The 21,489-nt window shown below is 35.5% G+C and overlaps 1 protein-coding gene across 5 annotated transcripts in view; it reads right to left on the reverse strand.

The window, feature by feature from the left end:
* Nucleotides 1-21,489, reverse strand: part of LOC116177237 (dentin sialophosphoprotein) — a 234,778-nt gene that overhangs the window by 71,153 nt on the left and 142,136 nt on the right. The window contains exon 1 of one of the 5 annotated variants that reach the window (XM_031496155.1): nt 14,860-15,322. The exons of the other annotated variants lie outside the window; for them this stretch is intronic. Within the exon in view, the coding sequence (XP_031352015.1) occupies nt 14,860-14,889 (30 nt within the window). The 5' untranslated portion in view covers nt 14,890-15,322. Of the gene's footprint in view, nt 1-14,859; nt 15,323-21,489 lie in introns of those variants that run through there. 5 annotated transcript variants of the gene reach the window in all.

Genomic DNA, 21,489 nt, shown 5'->3' on the forward strand with positions numbered 1-21,489 from the left:
ACGCATGCTTAAGCCATAAAAAATATTTAAAATGGACGACCGCGGCCGTAATCCCCAACCACTTATTAGTGCTAGTGTAAAAAAAAGGATGTCAGCGTGTGTTAGGAAACAAAACGGCTCGTGATGTTGATTGGTTTGTCTTGTTCGATTAAAACGACGACGCACTCTTTGCAAAATTGAGCAATCGAAAGTAAAAACCGAAATGCGCTACCGGGAGTTAATGCCTATCGGTTATGACAGGAGTGGTACGTATAAAGTTGAGACAGACAAAGGACACTAATCGATAGCGACACGAGCCCCCCGACGCGCATTGATTTTAAACTCTATGAAGACTTAGACGGCGTTAACTGAATACTTCGCCGTGGCCCTTTTTGAAGTGGAAGTTGATTAACTTGGAACAACACGTTACGTTCAATTTCAATTTTAGAAGAACGTTCAATTTCATGACCGCATGAAGTTGTCAGCAAAGAAACTCAGACGTCGAACTTCCATTATCGGCAAAACTTGCGTCTCAAGCGTGCAATGTAGTTTTCCTAACTTTTTTTCTCCCTTAACATTTGTCTTCAACTTTTAACGTTTTTAAATCGATTCCTCGGAATGTAACGAGGAAAAATTTCAATAATGCAACTGTAATTTAATTCTCTTCCATATTTCATCAGCATCGACGTTCCCGCGAAGAGACAATGTGACCAACATCATGAACTTCGTAACGTGGTTAAAATGCTATTTTAAATTACGTAACATCAAGATTAAGCTCGGTTACACTTTTAGCGAAATTAAAAGACGAAAAAAGCTCTTCTCTGTAAATTATGAAACTCACGCCGCTATTATGGCGAAACTTTTGCTCTTATCATTGTAATTTTTAATTACTGGATTACTTCATGTTTTCAGGTTGATGGTAACTGACACCATTTTTACTGAGCCTCAACCAACCCTAAATTAGACTTACTCCCTCAGTAGTTTTGGCCAAGAAAAACCATTACGTTAAAAAATTATTTTCATAAAAATTGGGAATACGCGTTAAGGGTCAAGTTTAAGGGCGAGCTTTTGGTGATAACAGTGGAAGACGAGAATTAAAAATTAAAAAAGCACATTTTCCAATTGCAAACTTTAAATCTTTACGCCTACTGCATGTCTCCTGCCATTTTCGTCCATTATGCTTCCTTTCTTTACGGCTCTTTTACATAAAACCATAAAGGCACCGACTTTGTATGACACGACAACGGTAACACAAAATGAGTACAAAATTATTCAATATTCCATACATATATAATAAAGAGAGCTTTTATGTATAATCATCATTTACCTTAATTTTTGTTTTCGAAAACCTTGTTTATTGTCGAGAAGGTTTTAGTCCTACATCTTTTACGATAGAACTAATAGTGTTACAGTTACAGTTTACAGTTTTCACAATATTCAATACACCTAGTAGGACATGCGTTAATAAAACCGTATACACAAAGACATTCAGAATGCAGTGAGTAATAAAATTGTAGATTCCATTATCAGTTACACCTTTTGGAATTAATTACGATTTATAGGAAGGAACAAGTATCGAATAACTTCTTTAAATTAACGGACAAAGCACTCGGATGCGTTTCGGTTTGAAAACGTTTTAACGAAAAGCCATGCAAGAGTACCACCTATTTTCTGTAATAGTTTTTAAAATCCTATTTGAAATGAGTAACGATAGTTTCGTTTAAGTGCCAATAAAAAAACGAATATCTAGAGAACTTACGAGACTATTTCTCTGTATTCACATGTCCGAGATGTGATGAATCTCATTACCAAAACCTTTTCAAACAAAAAGACTAAATTCGAGAAACGCCCCCTAGTGGCCAAACGATTAAAGATACCTGACCTCTGTTTGCGCCAGTGATTTTATCTTTAAAATTGAGCGCAGATACCTAGGTCCATTTTTTCCTCTCCTTTAAAATAAAGAGCGTTTCCAATTTCGACCACCCTGTACAATTATTTGTTTCAAAATTGAATTCATTTTTATAAGACGCTCTACGATTTTTAAAAAAACATTTCTATGAAAGATTTGTAGCAAGCTTTTTAATAAAATATTTCCTAAAGCTTTCTAATGAAATTTATAAGGTTTAAGAAGATTTCTACATTAAAACTCCCTGCACAGAACAATTAAGCGAAAAGAGGATGACAGAATGGAAAAACGAAAATAATCTCCGGGTGGTAATCCACACCTCATTAAGAGGAACCCCCTCGAATGCGGGGGTGGGGGTGGGGGCAATTATTTCACGAGGCATGCTCCGGTTTCAGTTTCAACATTCAACCGGAAAACACAAAAGTGAAAGGAAAGAGGAAGAATCGCCATTGGAACCTGGAACATTCAAGGATAAAAAGGTACTATAGGAGCTAAAGAAAACGAACGTAGACATACAAATAATTAGTGAGAGAACAGAGAAAGGAAATGGAAACGGAAACTTAGAAGGTATACTACATTGTTGGAGAGGAGTAAACAAAGAGCAAAGGGCGAAATCAGGAATAGGAATCCTCATTAAAAGCGAATACAAGAACAGGGTAAAAATGTGGCAACCAATTAATGAACGAATAATTTTTTTGAGTTTGAGTATACATGAAAGATGCATCACGATGCTAGGGGCATATGGAATCACAGAGGATAGCCCAAATGCAGAAAACAAATGAATTTATGGGCGCGGTAACGGAAGAAATAGACAAAATTAAAGCAACAGAAGAAATAATCAGTGCCAACGATGGAAAAACAGGGAGAGAAATTAAGGATGAAAGAGTAGGGCAGTTTGGGGAAGAGGGTGTAAATGACAACAGAGCTTGTGTGAATTATATAACCTCAAAATAACAAACGGATTTTTAAAACAGAAGAACATTCGTAAATATACTTGTACGTAGACCAAAACCAAATCAATCAATCAAGACTATACAGGGTCCTTCAACAGTGTGTCGGTATTTCCTAGCTCATACCTGGTCAAAAATAACGAAAAACCTTTTGTGCAAATGTCAAAGATTTTTTTAATAGAACAATAAAAAAAATTGACCAATAATGTTAATCTGAATAAAAGAAAACACTTTAGTAATGAGAAAGTTGGATTTAGTGATACAGGGTGTTTACAAAAAAATAGTAACGTTTTCAAATTCCAAAGTGTCCTAACTATTTTTTTTCAAATGGAACTACCACTACTTTATTTCTCTATTTGATAGTCTTTAGTTGCTCTTTAATTTTTACAAGGGGTGTCCCGTGCCAAAACACCGCAGTTTTTAGGTTACCTATTCAATATTTTTCACAAAATAGTTACACATTAATTAATTACATGTTTATAAACCGGGGTAGACCGTATAATAATAATAATAAACGAAACAAGCAAGGAAGCAATTAACCTAAAAATGGCTAAGGACGAAAAATAATGAAGATTTCCAAAAATAAAGAGAGAAGTGGTTAAAGGAAAAAACAAGCATTGGCAAAGAACATGCCAAAACGTCGACCAATACATCGGAGGGACGAAAAACGGAATCGTGGAAAGTCATAAAAATCAGGGAAGAGGAATGGGAAACTACTAATGGAAACAAGGAACGAATTTATAGAACAAGAAGAAACAAGTGGAAGATATAATGGAAATTAGACAAGTATACATTACAAGGGTAATAAAGTCAATTAGAAACAAAATCGCCAGGAACTGGAGGTATCGCCTCCGAATTGATTAAGTACGGATTCGAAAAATTACTCCGCATGTTCCAGCTCGTAATAAACGGTGAACAAATGCCGGACGAGTGGAAACAAGCTTATATAACATCAATATTCAAGAAAGGCAAACCGAAAAATATGTGCAAACTACAGAGGAATACGCGTAATAGCAACGACGAGAAGAATCTATGGAAAGCTAATAAGTAATAAAATAGAGGAAAACATAGAAGGAAAAATAAGAGAACAAAAAGCGGCTTTTACTGCAAGAAGATCGACAATGGAAGATATACAGTCCTTTTCAAATTAAGTTGGCACTATTGCTAACTTTCGTAGTTAGTTAGAAAGACGGTTAAATTACTAAAATGTGCGTTTTTGTCTACTGAATCTAAATCTGTAAATAAAAGAAGAAAACATCATCGCCTTTTTGAGATAGTAACAAAAATGTGACTTTTATATGGAACACCCTGTATATTATTACATCATATGATAGCTTATTACATTCCCTACAAAAGTTCTTAATGCAGCGTAGCCGAAATACTTTAAATAATCAAAATTTTTCAATTTTTTTCTGTTCGATATACTTCTCCATGAAAATGATAAAAATAAGTGATGTACAAATAGCATAAGTTTTCATGGAGAACTAGATCGAAATGAAAATGATTAAAAATCTTGATCATTTGAAGTATTTTATTAAAAATGCATGTCTTTCGAATGGACCTAAAATATGGAACATGATGATCCGGACACATAGCAGCTGCTTCCAAAGTGTTGTCGCCTTCCTTGAGCTTACAAGATTCTCTATCCGTTAGCTGGTTTTCGTTTTTGTACATTGAGGGACGAAACAGTCTTATTTTAGTTCGGAAAAGAATTTTCTTTCAACTTCTGTTTCTGTCGACTGCCATCAATTATGATTGAAACATTCAACAAAGTGTGCTTGAAATGCCAAATAGTTGTTTTACCTTTGAATCCCACAACGTCACTTTTTCAGGAATTTCAACTAACTAATTAATGAGGCAACGACTCAAGTACATACATTAGTGTCACGACTTTCAGAGTATTGATTTTCTCACCCCTATCGATTAAATCTATTTCTATTTCAACCTTGTACGTAACGCGACAAGTAAAATCCAAATGGGCTCACTGAAACTGAAGCAAGAGCAACCATTGCTCTTACCTCATCCGAGTAGAAAGGGTATCATCAGCAGCTTTCTATACGCGTAAGTGAGTTTCAGTTTGTCTTTTAACTAATCGCATTTCGTACGGTTAACAAAATCGTCCCTATATAAATCATGTAACAAGCTCATCCATTCATTCATATTTAGAACGTTCACGTTTTGGAAGAGGGGTTCAACGTTGTACCGGTTACTCTTTTTACACGCCATTAGTCATATGGGGTGAGGTTTTTCCCGTGGTTCGTGTTTACTTCGGGCACGATATCTTAAATTTATATTGTACGTTAAAGAAACCACTTTCGCGTTTTATTTGCTTTCAAGCCGCTACGTATTCTACCAACATTCATTGTGGAATACAGCTGTCATTTATGTTTCTGGTGGGGCACGTGACAGCTCTGACACAGAAGTCGCCCCTCGATGTATATTTTGTGTAAACGTGAAAGTGAAGGTCAGTACTCGGTGCTTTTCACGATAGTAGTTGTTTAAAAGCGCCAATTTGAGAGCATCCTGTATATATCTTTGAATTGGCTACTCACTACACTACTCGTTTATGATTTTATTTTTATTTGTTTATTTATTTGAAATTTTTCAAGAATAATACTTCGTTTTTATTTTTCATACCTTAAACGGTCGGAAATGGACGGTTCTCGTTGGCACTTTTCTTCAGAGAATCTGAATCTACGAGTATTATTACAATTTCCATAACACGCTAGATATAGAAGCTATACATACTTACTTTCTTATTTCTTATGAACGCCATTTTGGATTTTTACGGAATCAGATCTAGTTACCCGTGGATCTTTAAAAAATCAAATATGGCGCCCATAAGAAATAAGAAAGTAGTAGCCTGTAGCTTCTACATCTAGCTGCTGTGGAAATTCTGATGAAAGACAGGAAACAGGAACCGTCAATTTCTGACCGGCTAAGAAAAATGAAAATGAAATTTGACATTTTCAGTTTTTCGGAGATTATCTTGGTTATTTTCAAAGATTTTTCAAAAATTTCAAACGCATTTTTTTTAGTCACTTTGCCCCCCTTTTAACCGACACTGTATCTCACAATTACTGAGATCCATTGGTGCGCCACAAATTCGAGCCACCCAGAGAATCATCATCAACTACTAACCCTTATACGTGGTCATAGACTAAATAGAATAAATTCAAAAATCCGTTCAAAAATTACTTTTGGGCTGAACTTTATTGCTAATTAAGTTGGAAAATGAAAGAAACTTTCACATCGAATTTAAGCAGATAAGTACTTTTACATGGATTACACCACTTTATGCATGGCACATTCAATAATTATCCGAACGTCAAAAAAATTTAATTAAGGGACCAAAGAAACCATTTTTTTTCCAAATACATAAACCAATGGTCCAATGAAAAGTCGCAAAATATGTGGTACTTCCTTAATTTTTTCTCAGTAACGCATCTTTACATATCTTCGGTTGCCCTTTCTTTTTGCAAAGAAAAAAAATTTGACATGATTTCTTCTGGACTTGCTTTCCAAAACCAGAAAAATTGACAGATCCATTTGACGTAAAATGATTTGAAGATGTTATGACCATAGCGACATAAAAACTTAAACCAGCAGTTTTTCTTCGCCTACAACCTGAATGTAGTGTCTTGAAGCAAAACTGTAAGTGCTACCCTCATATTCAGTGATAAAAAGGCTGTAATTACATAAATATCCAACGCACTTTATCCTGTGAAGTTTAATGTTGTAAATCAGTCACAGTACGTAGCAATTTCGAAATAAAAATTTGAAAAGAATATCCCATTCAATGCAGATGTGGGCGGCAGAAGTTTCTAATCCTTCTCTCTATGCGTCTTAGTTACACGATGGGGTTTTTGACAGTTTTACTAAATCGTGTTCACGGTTAACGTACAACCAAAGACTAAGTGAAAATCGCGTAGATGTAACTTACAATTCATTCGTTTATCTCCGCACGAAATCACAAATCCTCCCTTTTTAACGTACCACACTAAGAGAGTGTATTTCCACGAAAACCCCCCTTGCTTTGCGTTATTCAGGTGCAGTAAATCTGACCGACCGCGTCGATTCGAATCGCAAAAAAACCTCAAATACATTTGACTGACCGAATACGTTAAGTATCTACAGGTTGGAAACGGCGTCCCATTTCCGACGCCGCATATTTTTGCAGTTCCCTTGATGGAAAACTTCCGCCGACTGATCTTGGTTTAAATCGCGCGCGGCCGTTTCGAGAAAATATTCCTCTCGTACGCGTCTCATGCGTTATTTACGAGATCTCCTCTCAAATGGCGAGATGAGTTATAGGCTCAAACTTTAGGGAAATGTTAATTAAATCGCACACGGACGTGATAAATGGCCGCAAAATCCAAGTATGTTAAATTATTGCGGGCACACGAATAAAAATAATTTACCTGTTAATAATATAACGTGCAAAGGAAAGTGGACCTTCAAAAGAAAATTTATATTCGTGAGGAAATCGAATCAAAAGCAAGCCTTGATTTTGTATAATAAATAATTTCGAAATAAACGGGCGGAAGCTTGATATTTATGGGGTCATGGAAAATTATGAATAAAAAGGTTCCAATTTTAATACACATGCTAGTTTCTTGTAACTATAACGCTCACTGAATGATACAGTGAAGAAATTTTCATTCTGAAATCTTGTAGATCCTCCCTTGTACTCGTATTGTGGAAAATTTTTATTACCATCATTTTTAGGGTACAGTCCTATTTAGAATTGTAGATCTATCATGAGCCCAAGTTGAGCAGTAAACTATTGAGTATTTATTTCAAAAATAACAAGCCAGTAAATTATTGGACTGTTCGTATTTTAGTGTTTTAGCTCCGTCAATTTGGTATTAACCCATTTTAGTTGCGCGGAAACGAGCATTGAAGCTGCAAGGTCGTAAAGTTTAATTTATTATCACAGACCTTTTGCGATTGACCCATGCAAAAATGAGCATTACTGAGCTACCGAATTTGGAAATTTTAATCCGGCCAATTGAAGTAGTACATCTAATGAAATGAAAGTTGAAAGTGCGATAGTGAAGTTAAATAATACTGTTATTGGATTAGTTTTCAAGATATATCCATTCCAGCCAACTACAAGTACCGGGTGATCCAATAAGACTGTTCCTGTCGGTCATGAAGAATCGCTGGGAAACATTTTCAAGTTCTAAAAATGACCAACAGAGGGCGTAACTGCCATGTTAAATTTTAAAATTGCATTTTCTTTAAATTTCGCATAATAAACTAAAAAAAATTTTTTCACATTTTAAAGAGAACCAGTTTATCTATCATTTTCGTAAAAACAAAAACTCAGTTATTTCAAAAACAAAGATGGCGTGGGGCGTTCAATTGTTTTTGCAATAACCTGCTTTAACTTCATTAGACCGATTTTAACAAATTTGGTATGGTTGAAAAGAGCATTCCTTGGGCAATAAGAATCAACCAAAATATAGTTAATTTAGTTGAATCCCTCTCCGCCAGGGGGCTAGTTTTGACACTATGACCCAAACTCTTAAAAAATTAAAAAAATCAAATAGAATGATATGACTTTTTCTTTATGAAAAAGTAACCAAATAACACCCAAAGAGGCCAGTGTAAACCGTTTTTTCAAAATCTCTTCCAGACTCGAATTAAGCGAAGTGATTTTTCAAAGGAACCCCTGGTGTGTTACGGTACACCCTGTACTCACGGGTGAAATAATGAAATATATCAAGCGTTTTGGCCAAACGAAAAAATGGTAGCAGAGCGTTAACGTTTTTCATTATTATCATTTACATATATTTTATGCTGTTCGCTAATTGGCGTTAATTTTTGAAAGATTTTACAGTAGCGCTATTTATTGCATTTGAGAGAGTATAGGTATATGTTTTTTTTGTCGTGTTTATTTCGTTGGCCAAAACGCTTGATATCGCTTATATCGAACGACTCCTAATAGTGGCGACTGGCGAGTTGTTAATAATATATTTATTTAACCCGTGAGTACAGGGTGTACCGTAACAGGTGCATATAATAAAATTTATGCGTTCTAGCACACAACTTATTTATGCAAAAACTGTAATTAATAATAAACGGACATGAACATTGAACATAATTCAAACTAATAATGACAGTTTTGGCCCATTTCACGCTGGATTAATAATAGATAAGCATAGATAACGATGCGTCATGTACAAAAAATGAATTTAAGACGCAAATTCTACATCTTTTCAGCGCCCCCCCACGTAATTACCTCATTTTTTGCGTTTCCGTGCATTGTGAATATCCCCCAAATTACGCTTCCTCCCAAATAACCCTTTTTTTCTAACTGCAGCAAGTGCCGCTGACTCATTCGTATGTTCGCTTGATCCAACAACAATGGCACGGCAAAGACGGAATGTGAATAGTAATACAGTTAAAAGCCATCAATTTGGAGAGCAGTGTTAGAAACCCTTAAGGGCCTAATCATAAATTAGTAATCTATTTGAAGTGATTACAAATAGTACAGGCAAATCCCCGAGGGCCACCGGATTTACCTAAATGTTGCTCACATGTCTACATAGAATAATTGATTACGTTTGAGCAAACTCTCTTCAGTTAATACAACAAGGATAAATAATCCCTTTTAATATAAGGGCACTGGAAAACATTGCCGTACTTTAATCCGCGCAAACCCCACTTTATTTTGCATTCGGAATGAATACCGCACTACTAAATTATCGTACACACATTTTTGATAGCGCAAATGGTAGATTAAGGGCGCATTGTAAGAAGATCCATTTAATATTTCAACCCCGCACCTGCTACCCTGCAACTTTCATTTTTAATGCCATTACTCGAAACTTAAAATCTAAGTTTCATCCCTCTATGATGATGGTTAACTTAATTGCATTGTTTCCGACGCAATTACGTTCATTATTATAAAATAGCATTGTTCGCGAGTCCAATTTAGATTTCCCTTCTTTAGAAATTCACGTTCTAATCCTAAAAGCCATATCCCAACATCCTGTTTCCGTTTTAAATTTTAGAGCCCAATTATTTTGTTTGCTTTTGTTAGTCAACTCTTCCAATTTTAAGACGGATCACTTTCGGGACTACTTTCGAATTATTAATTGCGAGAGGATGAGAGAGGCTTTTGATCCGCGAGATGAAACGTCAAAACAATTTTAGTTAAATAAAGTTTGTATTAGATTAGGAAATTATCTTGGAAAAGTTCGTGTATAGCGTTGTTTTTCATTTTTCTTTGTTTTTAAGAACGTGTTCCTAACATTTTATGGCGTTTTTATATTTCGCGAAATTTAATAAAGAGTGGATTATGCTGGGAGGGTATGAAAATGTTCACTTTTTGATTTGATTATGAATGTCTCATCCGAGTCGCTGTGTTATTAAGATAAATATCGTGGTCTAAAGACCCACAGTCTTATAGTTTCATTACGGCCGCTCCCATTGTGAAAATAAACCATTTTTTAACGTGTCGTAAATTTACCCCTCATATAACAAAGAAACGGTCGGCAGTGGAAAATCAAACCTCAATTAGAAAGCACCAACTTTAATTTAAAAAGCGCCTTAATTCCCACGTTTAGAACAAACTGCTATATTTGACATAAGAGTCAATTTCTAAACAGACAGTTGTATTTACTATTATTTACATGGCAGTTAAATCTAAATAAAGGTGGGTAAACTGACCAGTGCCGGATTAAAAAAAGTGTCATGTAGTATTTTAAGCGACCTTTACTTCCCTCCCCTAGGGAGAGTTTCTTGCACGTTCTGTTAAATTTGACAAAATCGGGATTCATGGAAAGACTTTGAGTCTATGTCGTGGGGGAATGCTTTTGAATTTTACAAATGGTATTTTTTAATTGAACAAAAAATACTTATGAAATTCCGGTATCTTACTGGTTTTTCCTTAATAAGTTACCCAAGAAACAAACAACTGTAATTAACAATGTACAAAAAATACCTAACACTGTTTCGACACTATTTTGTAATGTCACAACCAAAATACTCCCCCAAAACTGTTTTGACAAAAACCTAAAACCCGGTCGATTTTAAGATCGAGGGGGCCAATACTTATGCAAAAACAATTCTTGCAGCTTTAACCCTCTGGTAAGAGTTGCTCTTTGATTATGTCCAAGCTATCGGAGATATAATAGGTTCCAAACAAATATGCTTCGCCTATAGAATTACATTTAGCGCTATAGATAAACTATTAAAATGACATCCCAATTCCCACTATAACAATATCTAAGTTAAAATATCAGTAGATTAGTCCCTCCTACCAAAAGAATTATCATATCTAATATTTCCCCCTGTAACCCCCACGAAACTGTTTAAAACGAAATTAAAAAAGATGGTCTTCAACTAGCATCATCCATTTCCTTTCTACGTGCAGGCTTTCCCAGCGACGAATATAATAATATTATTTAGAAGTCAAGTTTTTGTTTTTTATTCCATGGACAATTTTGAATTATACAAACATTCATTGTTATTAACCACGATGAATGTTTCTTTCAACAAATAAACCGACAGACAGACAAACATCATCGACATTTTGTTTGATTCGGATTACTTTTTACCCCAATGCAATACCACCCATACTAACCTTATACAGAACTTGTCTCAATAATTACGGCATAAGCCGCACCCACATAAAGTAGAGGAGTAAAGGAGAGACCCAATAGGTCAGGAAAAAGGGAGCACTTTTGTTTTACGTTCACATTTAGTTCCTAATTAGACTTGCAACAGCAATAGAAAGGGAGTCAAAATTTCAAACTAATTTTCCTTGAGGTAAAGTTTCCCTAAGATGATTTTTCTGGGAGGAGGGTTAATATCGCAGATTAAGGACCAAATAAACCCGAGGAAATGTACCAGATCCAGGGGCAAATATTAGAGGAGCGAATACTTCTTGACCAAATACGCGCTGTAGTCGAATTTTCCGGAAAACATTCGGTTGGAGACGGTAGAAAACAAAAACTTTCTAAAAGTTATGACTTTTAACGAATTAAAAAAAATCTAGACTTTTTCCTTTCATATTGGAAAACACCGATACCAAATTTTAGAAATTTTGAGGGCCTAAACGAGATTTCTCGTCTTCGATTAGTTTGGAAAAAATATCCATTTGGTTGTTTTAATGCATCAATTCCCTTTTGTGGACACGATAACTCACTAACGGTTTCGAATTTTCCAATTCTACCGATTACTGAAATCACAATTGGAAAATTCAAAACCGTTCGCGAGTTATCACGTACACAGACGGACGGACAGAAAGTCTAAATGCCGAAAATTTAATCGTTTAGTCCCTTAACCATGGTCTACCTATTACTGAACACAGGATTCGAAAATTCGAAATCATTCGCAATTTATTATGTACACAGACGGACGGGCAGAAAGTCCAAATTACCATAATTTAATATATTAGTCTCTGGAACTTTCTCTACCTATTACTGAAAACAGAATTGGAAAAATCGAAACCGTTTGCGAGTTATCATGTACACAGACGAACGGACGGGCAGAAAGTTCAAAATCATGAACGAGCTTTGTTGCTCGTTAACAATGACATACACTAATACAAATGCAAATATAAGTATGTGAATCTTTCGAGCATCCAAATATGCATTCGAATAATACGCTAATCGGGCGTTCTAATTTCGCACATTTGAATTATTAACAAGCTCCTAAACGAGTTCATGATTTTGGACTTTCTGCCCGTCCGTTCGTCTGTGTACATGATAAATCGCGAATTTTCCAATTTTGTTTTCAGCAGGGGGTAAACACCAGGTGAAGTAATTGTACAGAATGGAGGAAGTTATGAGGAAGTACAAGGAAGTTCGGGTAAGTACGGGGAAGTTCGGGGAATTACTGGAAGTCCAGGGAAGTACGAGGAAGTTTGAGGAAGTACGGGGAAGTATATGGGAAGTAACGAGGAAGTACTCATTTGTTCATAAGATGCGTAATGTGACAGAAGGTGACCGGAGAGGTAAAATCTGGTAAACACTTGAAAAGTAATAACGCAGTTATTTCTGAGTGTATAAATCCCGCCTAGTTCCAAAAGAGTGAACACCTATGATTGTGATTATCTATATATATCAAAACCTATTTTTTCACTACTAGTGTCTAATAAACATGATTTTTAACCTATTTTCCACTTGTAAAGCATGCTTTCTCGCCAGTTGTTCAAAGTGGTTAATAATGTGGTCATTGTTAACCAGTAGTCAATAATGAGAACTGTCACGCTGTCACTTTTAGAAATCACAACCCGAAATTTCGCTCAATAAACGTTCAGATAAGTTCTCTAAAATGAATAATTGCCACCATCCGCCATTTCAAGAGGAATTACATACTTACAATTATCACATTTTGAAAAAATTTGAACGAAATTACTCCTTGAAAATATCTCAATAACAGAAGAAAATACGGCCTTCTTGACTGTTACTTCCACCCACGTAATTGACATGCTAAATTAATAAACCAAAAATTATGTTCAACAGTTCCAAGATTGGGCTACTAGATCAAAAGTTACAGCCCTTTGAATTTTCTTTCGAAATTGGTTTTTAGTCCATAAATTTTGATTGAGAAGTCTAATCGAAAAAGTACGATACGATTTGGATTCTACGCACCAAAATTAATAAGAAAAAGTGTTTTCCGAAGATGTTTTGGTGTAGTCGATTTTTGGTAAAAAAGGAAGGTAATACACTGCCTTTTTTTGAGGTTCCAAAAAAAAATTGTCTCAGATCGACCGGAAAAAAACATTTTCTTATAGAATATGGCCTGTATATTCCATAATGTCAAACAGTTCCAAGATTGGGCTACTAGATCAAAAGTTACAGCCCTTTGAATTTTCTTTCGAAAATGGTTTTTAGTCCATAACTTTTGATTGAGAAGTCTAATCGAAAAAGTACGATTCGATTTGGATTCTACGCACCAAAATTAATAAGAAAAAGTGTTTTCCCGAGAAATTTTGGTGTAGTCGATTTTTGGTAAAAAATGAAGGTTTTTTTTGAGACCCCAAAAAAAAATTTTGGCCTGTAGATTCCATAATTTCAAACAGTTCCAAGATTGGGCTACTAGATCAAAAGTTACAGCCCTGGTTTTCAGTAATAGGTAAAGAAAAATTCAAGGAAGAACTGATTAAATTTTCAGTGACCCAGGAGCTCGTTTGCTATATTTGTTACAAGTTTATTAAAAATGCGATTTTTTCGCACTAGTGTTTTCATAGCACAGTCTCTGGGTACTTTGAAGAGGTAAAACTATGATAAGAGTTAAATAGTGGTCGAGACAGGTAAGAAAAAAAAACATTAACACGGCTCGACATAGCATGGTAACGTACAAAATTGATGGAAGAGAGGGTCAAAATATATATTTTTCTCACGCTCGTCCCAAAAGTTTTAAAATTTGAACCTCGATCTTAATTTTTTGTTCGGATTTTACCAATATTTCCCAAAATTATTACCCTAAAAAAACCCCTACCTGGAGAAGAGCGCGAAGAAAACTTAAAATTAGTTTTTCAAAATTTAAAAAAAAAATGGGTGCACTGTTTTTATGATACGCTTCATGCTGTAGACGACAATGTCTAGTATTCAACTAAAATGCCACAAATAAACAGATTTTCTAAAAATAATTGTCCCTGTAATTGTCTAACAAATCTTTTTGTACATACTAACTACCCTTTTTATGATGTGGATGGATTTTGATCATTGATCAAATTTTCTAAACGAGATTCATTGACAATAACAAAGCATGCTAATTCACATTCAATCGCTTGTGGAGCTTTCCCATACCAGCTCTTTCCATTTATATTTATCGATTTTTCATTGAAACCCCCACAAGTGACTATTAAAAATCGTATTTTGAAACATGTCTTCGAGCCACTAAAAGTTGAAATTGCTTCAGTAAGACTCAATTAATGTTTATCTTGGGAAAACTTTTACATAATTGCCGCTTAGGAATTGAAAAGTTTATAAATGGAGTTTGTGAAAGAAGCTTCCGGTTCTTTTCTTTAATTTAAAAAAAATTTCATGCACAAGTACTTACACGACTTGCTTTAGTAAGATTGGTTCCCATTCATTAGGGACGTACGTTATTGCTGGAAAAGTCCGAAACACACAAAACCCCCTCGCAACGATTTACGACACGTAAGTAATCATTGTAGGTCGGGTGCAAACAGAAAAAAAATGGTAAAATTTTTTCTGGGGTTGTTCACTCGCTTATTACGATTATCATGGAAACGTTAGCCCCTTTGGGTATATAATTTCATTAAAATTCATCAAGCTATAAATAGAGTATTAGATAAACAGGAGTTCGTGCAAATGTTATTTTATTACACGCACGATCGCCCGCGAGCTGACACGAATAAAAGGAAAAGTGAAAAATCAGGCACGTCGAAAATTTCCCTTTCGAACTAACGCAATTTTCGCAAAATATCTCTACCGATTAACGCGAAGCGTAAATGGCCAACTCGTACGCGTATCCTTCAATCCGACCCTGCACTTTTCACCCCCAACTGTCCGACACCCTCTGAGCGAACACATGCCAATTGTACTCCCTCTGCCACTACAAAAACAGTAGCGCAGGCGCCTTTTATCGTCGGAAAATAAAGAGATCTTAAAAGTTTTCCATAATCTGAAAAATTAATTGCACATAGAGCGAGTTGTAACCACAAAAGTTTTAACTACAAAAGCCATCGTTCCGATTCCACTTTTGGCTGCATAAACGACCATAATAAAATAGCAAGGATCGAAAAGAAACCAGGCGCTTGTTTACTTCCTTCCCGCTTTTCTCGACCCAGTTTCCGAATTTACTGCAAACCGAATTAATTCTAAAAGTTGAAATGAGATCGGGGTTGACATCTTTTATTCTGTTATTTCCCGGGGTTTAATTTTCCGAAATTGTACGCGGACATAATTCTATTTTTTAAACTTTCGGTCCCTTTTGTAGCATTATCTTTACGTTGCGCTAGATCACGGAACCGAAAGGGAAAAAAGGAGAACGTTCAGGATTACTCGCGATCATTGTTATTTTCTCTTGTGTGAAATAATGAACGCTCCCTGAAAGCTTTTGGGAGATGCATTTGTGCAAACAACCGGAAAATAGTTTTTCTAAGTAAGATGTCCATCTAACGGACGTCTAATGGACTAGCATATTGCGTAGGTGCAGATAGAAGGCTTACTAGAAAATGCCCACCCCTAAACTACGAATTTATGGGAGACCAGTAGTTTCTTTTACATAAAAATGCAATGCCAAGGAAAGTTAGAATGGTTCGCAGCCAACATTTTTGGCACAGAACACCGTATTTGTGTGACTTATTACGTCTATTCTGGGATAGTCTCATTGCAAATAAACGAGAGCTTTCCAGTTTCATTAATCGAAAAGTTACTAAGTGAAATGTATCGGTCTCAAATATCGGCAATTGGAGAAGTGAAACTGAAAACGAAAAATTGTCGCGCGTTTATGACCAAATTAGTCAACCGTCACAAAAAGCCGTAATAAATTTTCCTTAACCTTTAGCGCGGTTAAAAAGTAGGCATCTTAATTACCCCTTAAAAATCAAATGTATATTTATGGGACAATTTAAAATCCATACTCACGGTCTCCCGAAAATTTATGGCCGTTATACGCTCCTGGGCTACCGACAATTATTTAATATGGGCATATTTCAGAAGGTTCATTTTACGATCCAATTTTAATAAGCGCATTATGTGTTCGGAAGCGATTACAAAATATACTGCTGGAGGTATCGATTTTTGCTCCGATTTACTCTTGACCGTTCTCTTTCCGAAATGTATCTACCCAAATATTAGTACGTGGGGAAGGGGGATGGTTTCAATGTGAAAATAGCTAATCCAAAATTCCCACCTCCACAAATTTATTTAGAAAATAAGGCATTGATTATGGTACAACCGAAAGAATGTATTATTAAAGTATAGGAATTAATAAATACACACGGCGCCCAACACAACTTCCAAGGGGTGTGGTTGAAAAGCCCTCCTCCAGAAGATTTTTCATATTTCGAAATTCGTTACTCTAAGGAAGTGAAAAACCATGTTATCGAGATAGGTACGAAGAATCGCATACGATTTTCACTAAGGACTTTTTTTTACGCTCGCATTCGGAAACACGACTTTTAATTCGGCTCATATTCACTGATCCTTGAGCTGGTAGAAATCTCTTTAGGGTCTCAGGTTACACGAGGAACAGACGAATGGAAAGACAGACGGACAAAACCATCCCATAAGAAAGAAATTTCTTTCGAAAAAATCCCCTGAAAAGATGTGCGTGAGGAGCAGTAACTAAATCGTTTGAATTCTCTCTTTTGGGGTGCTCTGCGTACAAAGTCCTATTTAGTTGGGAGATTTTTTTTCCCTTCGTCATGTAAACCCGTTGGACATTTCTAAAGTGATTCGCGAACTAATGCTCCGATATTATTCACTAATTATTATTCGACGACCGCTAAATTTAGAGATTTTGTGTACGTAGTTAAAGCATACTATTCCACGTGTATTTTATATTTTAACAATTCGCAGGAAAGTGACTGAAAAATTCAAGTACGACTTTAAAAATTCGATTTCGATTTTTGTGATCGGCTTGTGCGATGAATCGGGCGTTTTGATTGTTTATATGGAAGCGTAATATATTTGTTGGATTTGTTTGCAATTGTATATACATATAATACGTGAAAAATTGTTACTCAATCACTCTTAAATTGGGCTTACATTCACTTACTATACTTTTGCCACAGATTAACTACTAACTACTGTAGTTAATCTGTGCTTTTTCCTAAGATAAATGGCTACGTTAAACTATTATCTCGGGAAGTGAGCTGAAATTTTGGTAATAATAATTTATAATAACATTTCCGGCACGACAAAACATATTTTTTTGTCTTCGGCTACTTTTAACTGCAAGTGTTAGTTAGTGAAATGGGAGGCACATAAGCAGATTATTTAAATCTCGGATACGTCAAGAAAGGGTACGTGAATTTTTCTTGAGAAGGGCGAGCTTTTTTGGCCACCTGTACGGAGCAATTATTTTAGGCAAAGAGTTCAATCTGAGCGAATATTTCAGGCGCCATTAATCCTCAGGGAGAGGAAGGTTTTGTATCTAGGTGAATTTTGTGAGAGCGAATTTTTGCAGGAAATTTTCCCACAAGCTGGTAGTTGCTATTCAAGATATCGACCAAACTTTCCTAACACATTTTCAGATTAAAGTTTACGTTGGATCAAATCCTAATATATTCAGTTGTATAGTAATTTTTCTCGAGTGAATAACATTTCTTTTTGCATATGTTTCTAGATTCATAAGGACAGATCTTGGAATTCGACAAGTTTGAGTTAAGATTATTAATTTTTACTGGCTCTCCGGGCGTATAATGAGAAAAACTAAATACAATTTTTAACACCCCTTTTGCGATAAGCGGTATATCACTAGCGTCAGCTAAACAACAGCTGTAAAAATCACAAAACAAACAAATAATTACCAGGAAATAGTTGCACGTACACGTCAACAAACATACGCAGTGTTTGCAAAAATAAAATGTCGGCGAAATTGGTTCGTTATGACAATACAGATCGTGATTATACTCGTATGAACAATATTTAATCCGGGACAATAGCTGCCAGAGCTATTCCATATCTCTACATGTCTGAATTGTACTGGAAACTCGCTTTCAGAATGAGTTCCATAACTCATTGGCCATGTAGCGAAAAATGTAATTTATAATGTACTTACCACTATTTTCTACGTAGAAGAAAGGACGCTTACCTGGAAAAAAAGAAATCATTAGTGGGCTGTTCCTTTATTGGTATGGTAGCTGCATAAATCACAGCATAGATTATTAAATGTGCAATAAAAGCCTTCTGAGCATGGACTAAAAACGGAAGAGAGTGCTACCTTGGGTAATATTTGTATTCGTAAAATGACTATACAGCGGGATCAACCCCTTACTTTGCAAGAAAAACCACTATATTTTATCGTAAAGTACCGGTCTCAAATAATTATACATCTGCGCTTCAAGCCCTTCTCCCCTTTTATCTCCCTAAATCACAATTCCAAAATTAACTAAGCAAACAAAATTCTCGAAAAGGCCTGCTGAGGAATTTACAATATTTCTCTCATTTCTGCATATAATGCGAAGCGCATCTATTAACCCTTCTCGTATTATCCCACAAACGAGTGGGACAGCGGACTTGAGCATCAAACTAAATTCGCACATAAAAACGCAATAACATAAATTTCGTCCCGAAAATCTCGTTTAATACTCCTATCTGCCCGACGGCGCATCCACATACACGCCATTTATCCGAGGGAAAAAAAATATTCTTAAAAACGCCTTTATTACTTAACGCATTCAATTTACACTTAATTTTCCCGCATAATTCATTTTTTTCCTCGGCGAAAGTACTTTGTTCTCTCCGCGAGATCCCGTTCGTTTATTCCGAACGCCTTGCAAACTTGAGTTAGGACTTTTTTAAAGCCTCTTTTAACGTAAAATTTGTGATACGAGTTTCGTGATGTTGCAAGCCCTAAAGCTTTTAAATCAAAACGAAAATTTATAGAGCGATTCTCGTAGAAATAACTGGGCAAGAAAATCGGTGTTACAGAGATAAACGAAATTTGATTTTCGATTTAATGGAAAAATCTCCAAATATTAACAAAAATGCCCAATCAAACAAATCATAAAATGGACGCAATTCGAAAGCTACGCCATTGGACACTCATATGAGTTAGTGCCATCAATAATTTGGAAATTTTTTTGAATTAAAAAATAAAGACATGTTTAAAATTTCACTTTCCGACCATGTCAATTAGGCAGCTTGGACGTTCGTGTATCCAACTGGCTTTATATTATTTGACAAAGTGTACGTATGGCGTCTAAAAGGGAGAGGAAACAAAAACAACGAGCAAAAAAATAAATCATCGGTTAGCCTTTTGCGATTAAATTAAATTAGGCTCTCTCGGTACACACCCGTACAGAGTAATTAAACATGCTTTGTACGCGGTGCCAGTTTCACATGGAAAATGTGTCTTTAATATGCGGTTTTGCTCACAAAATTTAATTAAACAATTTATTATACGGGAATTGAACGCGAGTTTTTCGTTCGACGTGTTTAAATTGCATTTTAAAATTGCGACGCGAATGGGACGCATTTATTTATAAACGAGCGTTTAATTAATAAGTCTTTAATATGGAATTTGTACGGAAGTTTTCACCCCTTCTTAAAGTGTGAGTGTAAGTTTGGCGAAATGAATTCGGAATGCAAATCAAAACTGACCAATATCGTGATTTGGCCCATGGCAATGTAGAGGACTAGTGAACGTTAATTTTCTCGATGTATAAATAAACCGATGTTTGTTTTAGCCGCAAAGCGGATATCTTTGATGTTTGTATCCTCCAATTTCGTAGCTTGTCCGTGAATGAGAGATAACGTTCATTTATAGAATTGCAGTTTGTCAACCATAAATATGTTTTCGATCTACTAAAAGTGTAAGGGTAAAGAATAATAGTAACAGAAAGGGTAGACTCTGCACTTTATTTCTGTTCAAATCACATTCACGATTGTCAATGTAACAGGCACTCATCTCATTCAATCGCCATGAAAATGAACGTAATACTGCTATAGAAAATAATGGAAAAAGGAAGCTAATTTTCACACGAGAATACCAAACATAAAGGAATTCAACGCTATACAAATAGGTATTTGTAATTTTTTGTGTATAATATGAAACCACCCAATAATGGGTTTAGTTTCAGCTTGGGAAAACATGTTTGACCGTTTCTTGAAGTTTGTGTTACATATAAATATTTTTTAAAAATGCCTCTCTGCTGGCCTGTGGACAACTTTTGTATAGCCGTCCAAAGATATTTTCGAGTCATTCTCATTGCATTACAGTATCAATATAAAATTTTGAGCTAATAACCAACCTGAAAGGTCCTTTGGGATTGCTTCCGCCACTTACTGACCAAAGCGATGGTCCTAATTCTGTTGTTTCGTATGCAAACGTCGCAATAGTAACTTTGCGCTAATACAGTTCGAAAAAGTATACCTACTCAGTTCCACTAAACATAATTCTCAAACGCTTTTCTCTGGGAACGTAATGCGGACGAACGAAACGATTTAAGGGATGATTAGGTGAGAATTGTTCAAACATTCTGATTGACTATAAATCTATACGTATCATCCCTTAAAAAACGCTAATAAAGTTCGAAAAATTAGTAAAGCTCGCGATCGGGACAATTTAGAAGATGATTAGATGGGAACAATTGAAATATTTTGACTCATTATAGATCTATACGTATCATCCCTTAAAAAACGTTAATAAAGTTCGAAAAATTATGCATAGTTCCATTAAAAATAATTTCCAAGCTTAATCGCTGTTCTCAGGGAACGTAATGTAGACTGCCGAGACAATTTAAGGGATGATTAGGTGGGAATTGTTCAAATATTCAAATTGATAACAATACTACACGTATCATCCCCTAAAAAACGCTAATACATTTCGAAAAATTATGCTCAGTTCTACTAAAAATAATTTTTAAACTTAGTTACTTTTCTCAGCGAACGTATTGCGGCCGATCGAGACGGTTTAAGGGATGATTAGGTGGGAATTTTTCAAATATTCAAATTGACAACAAATCTACACGTATCATCCCTTAAAAAACGCTAA

This window comes from Photinus pyralis, unplaced genomic scaffold, assembly GCF_008802855.1.
Source record: "Photinus pyralis isolate 1611_PpyrPB1 unplaced genomic scaffold, Ppyr1.3 Ppyr1.4_LG7, whole genome shotgun sequence".
Lineage (NCBI taxonomy): Eukaryota > Metazoa > Arthropoda > Insecta > Coleoptera > Lampyridae > Photinus > Photinus pyralis.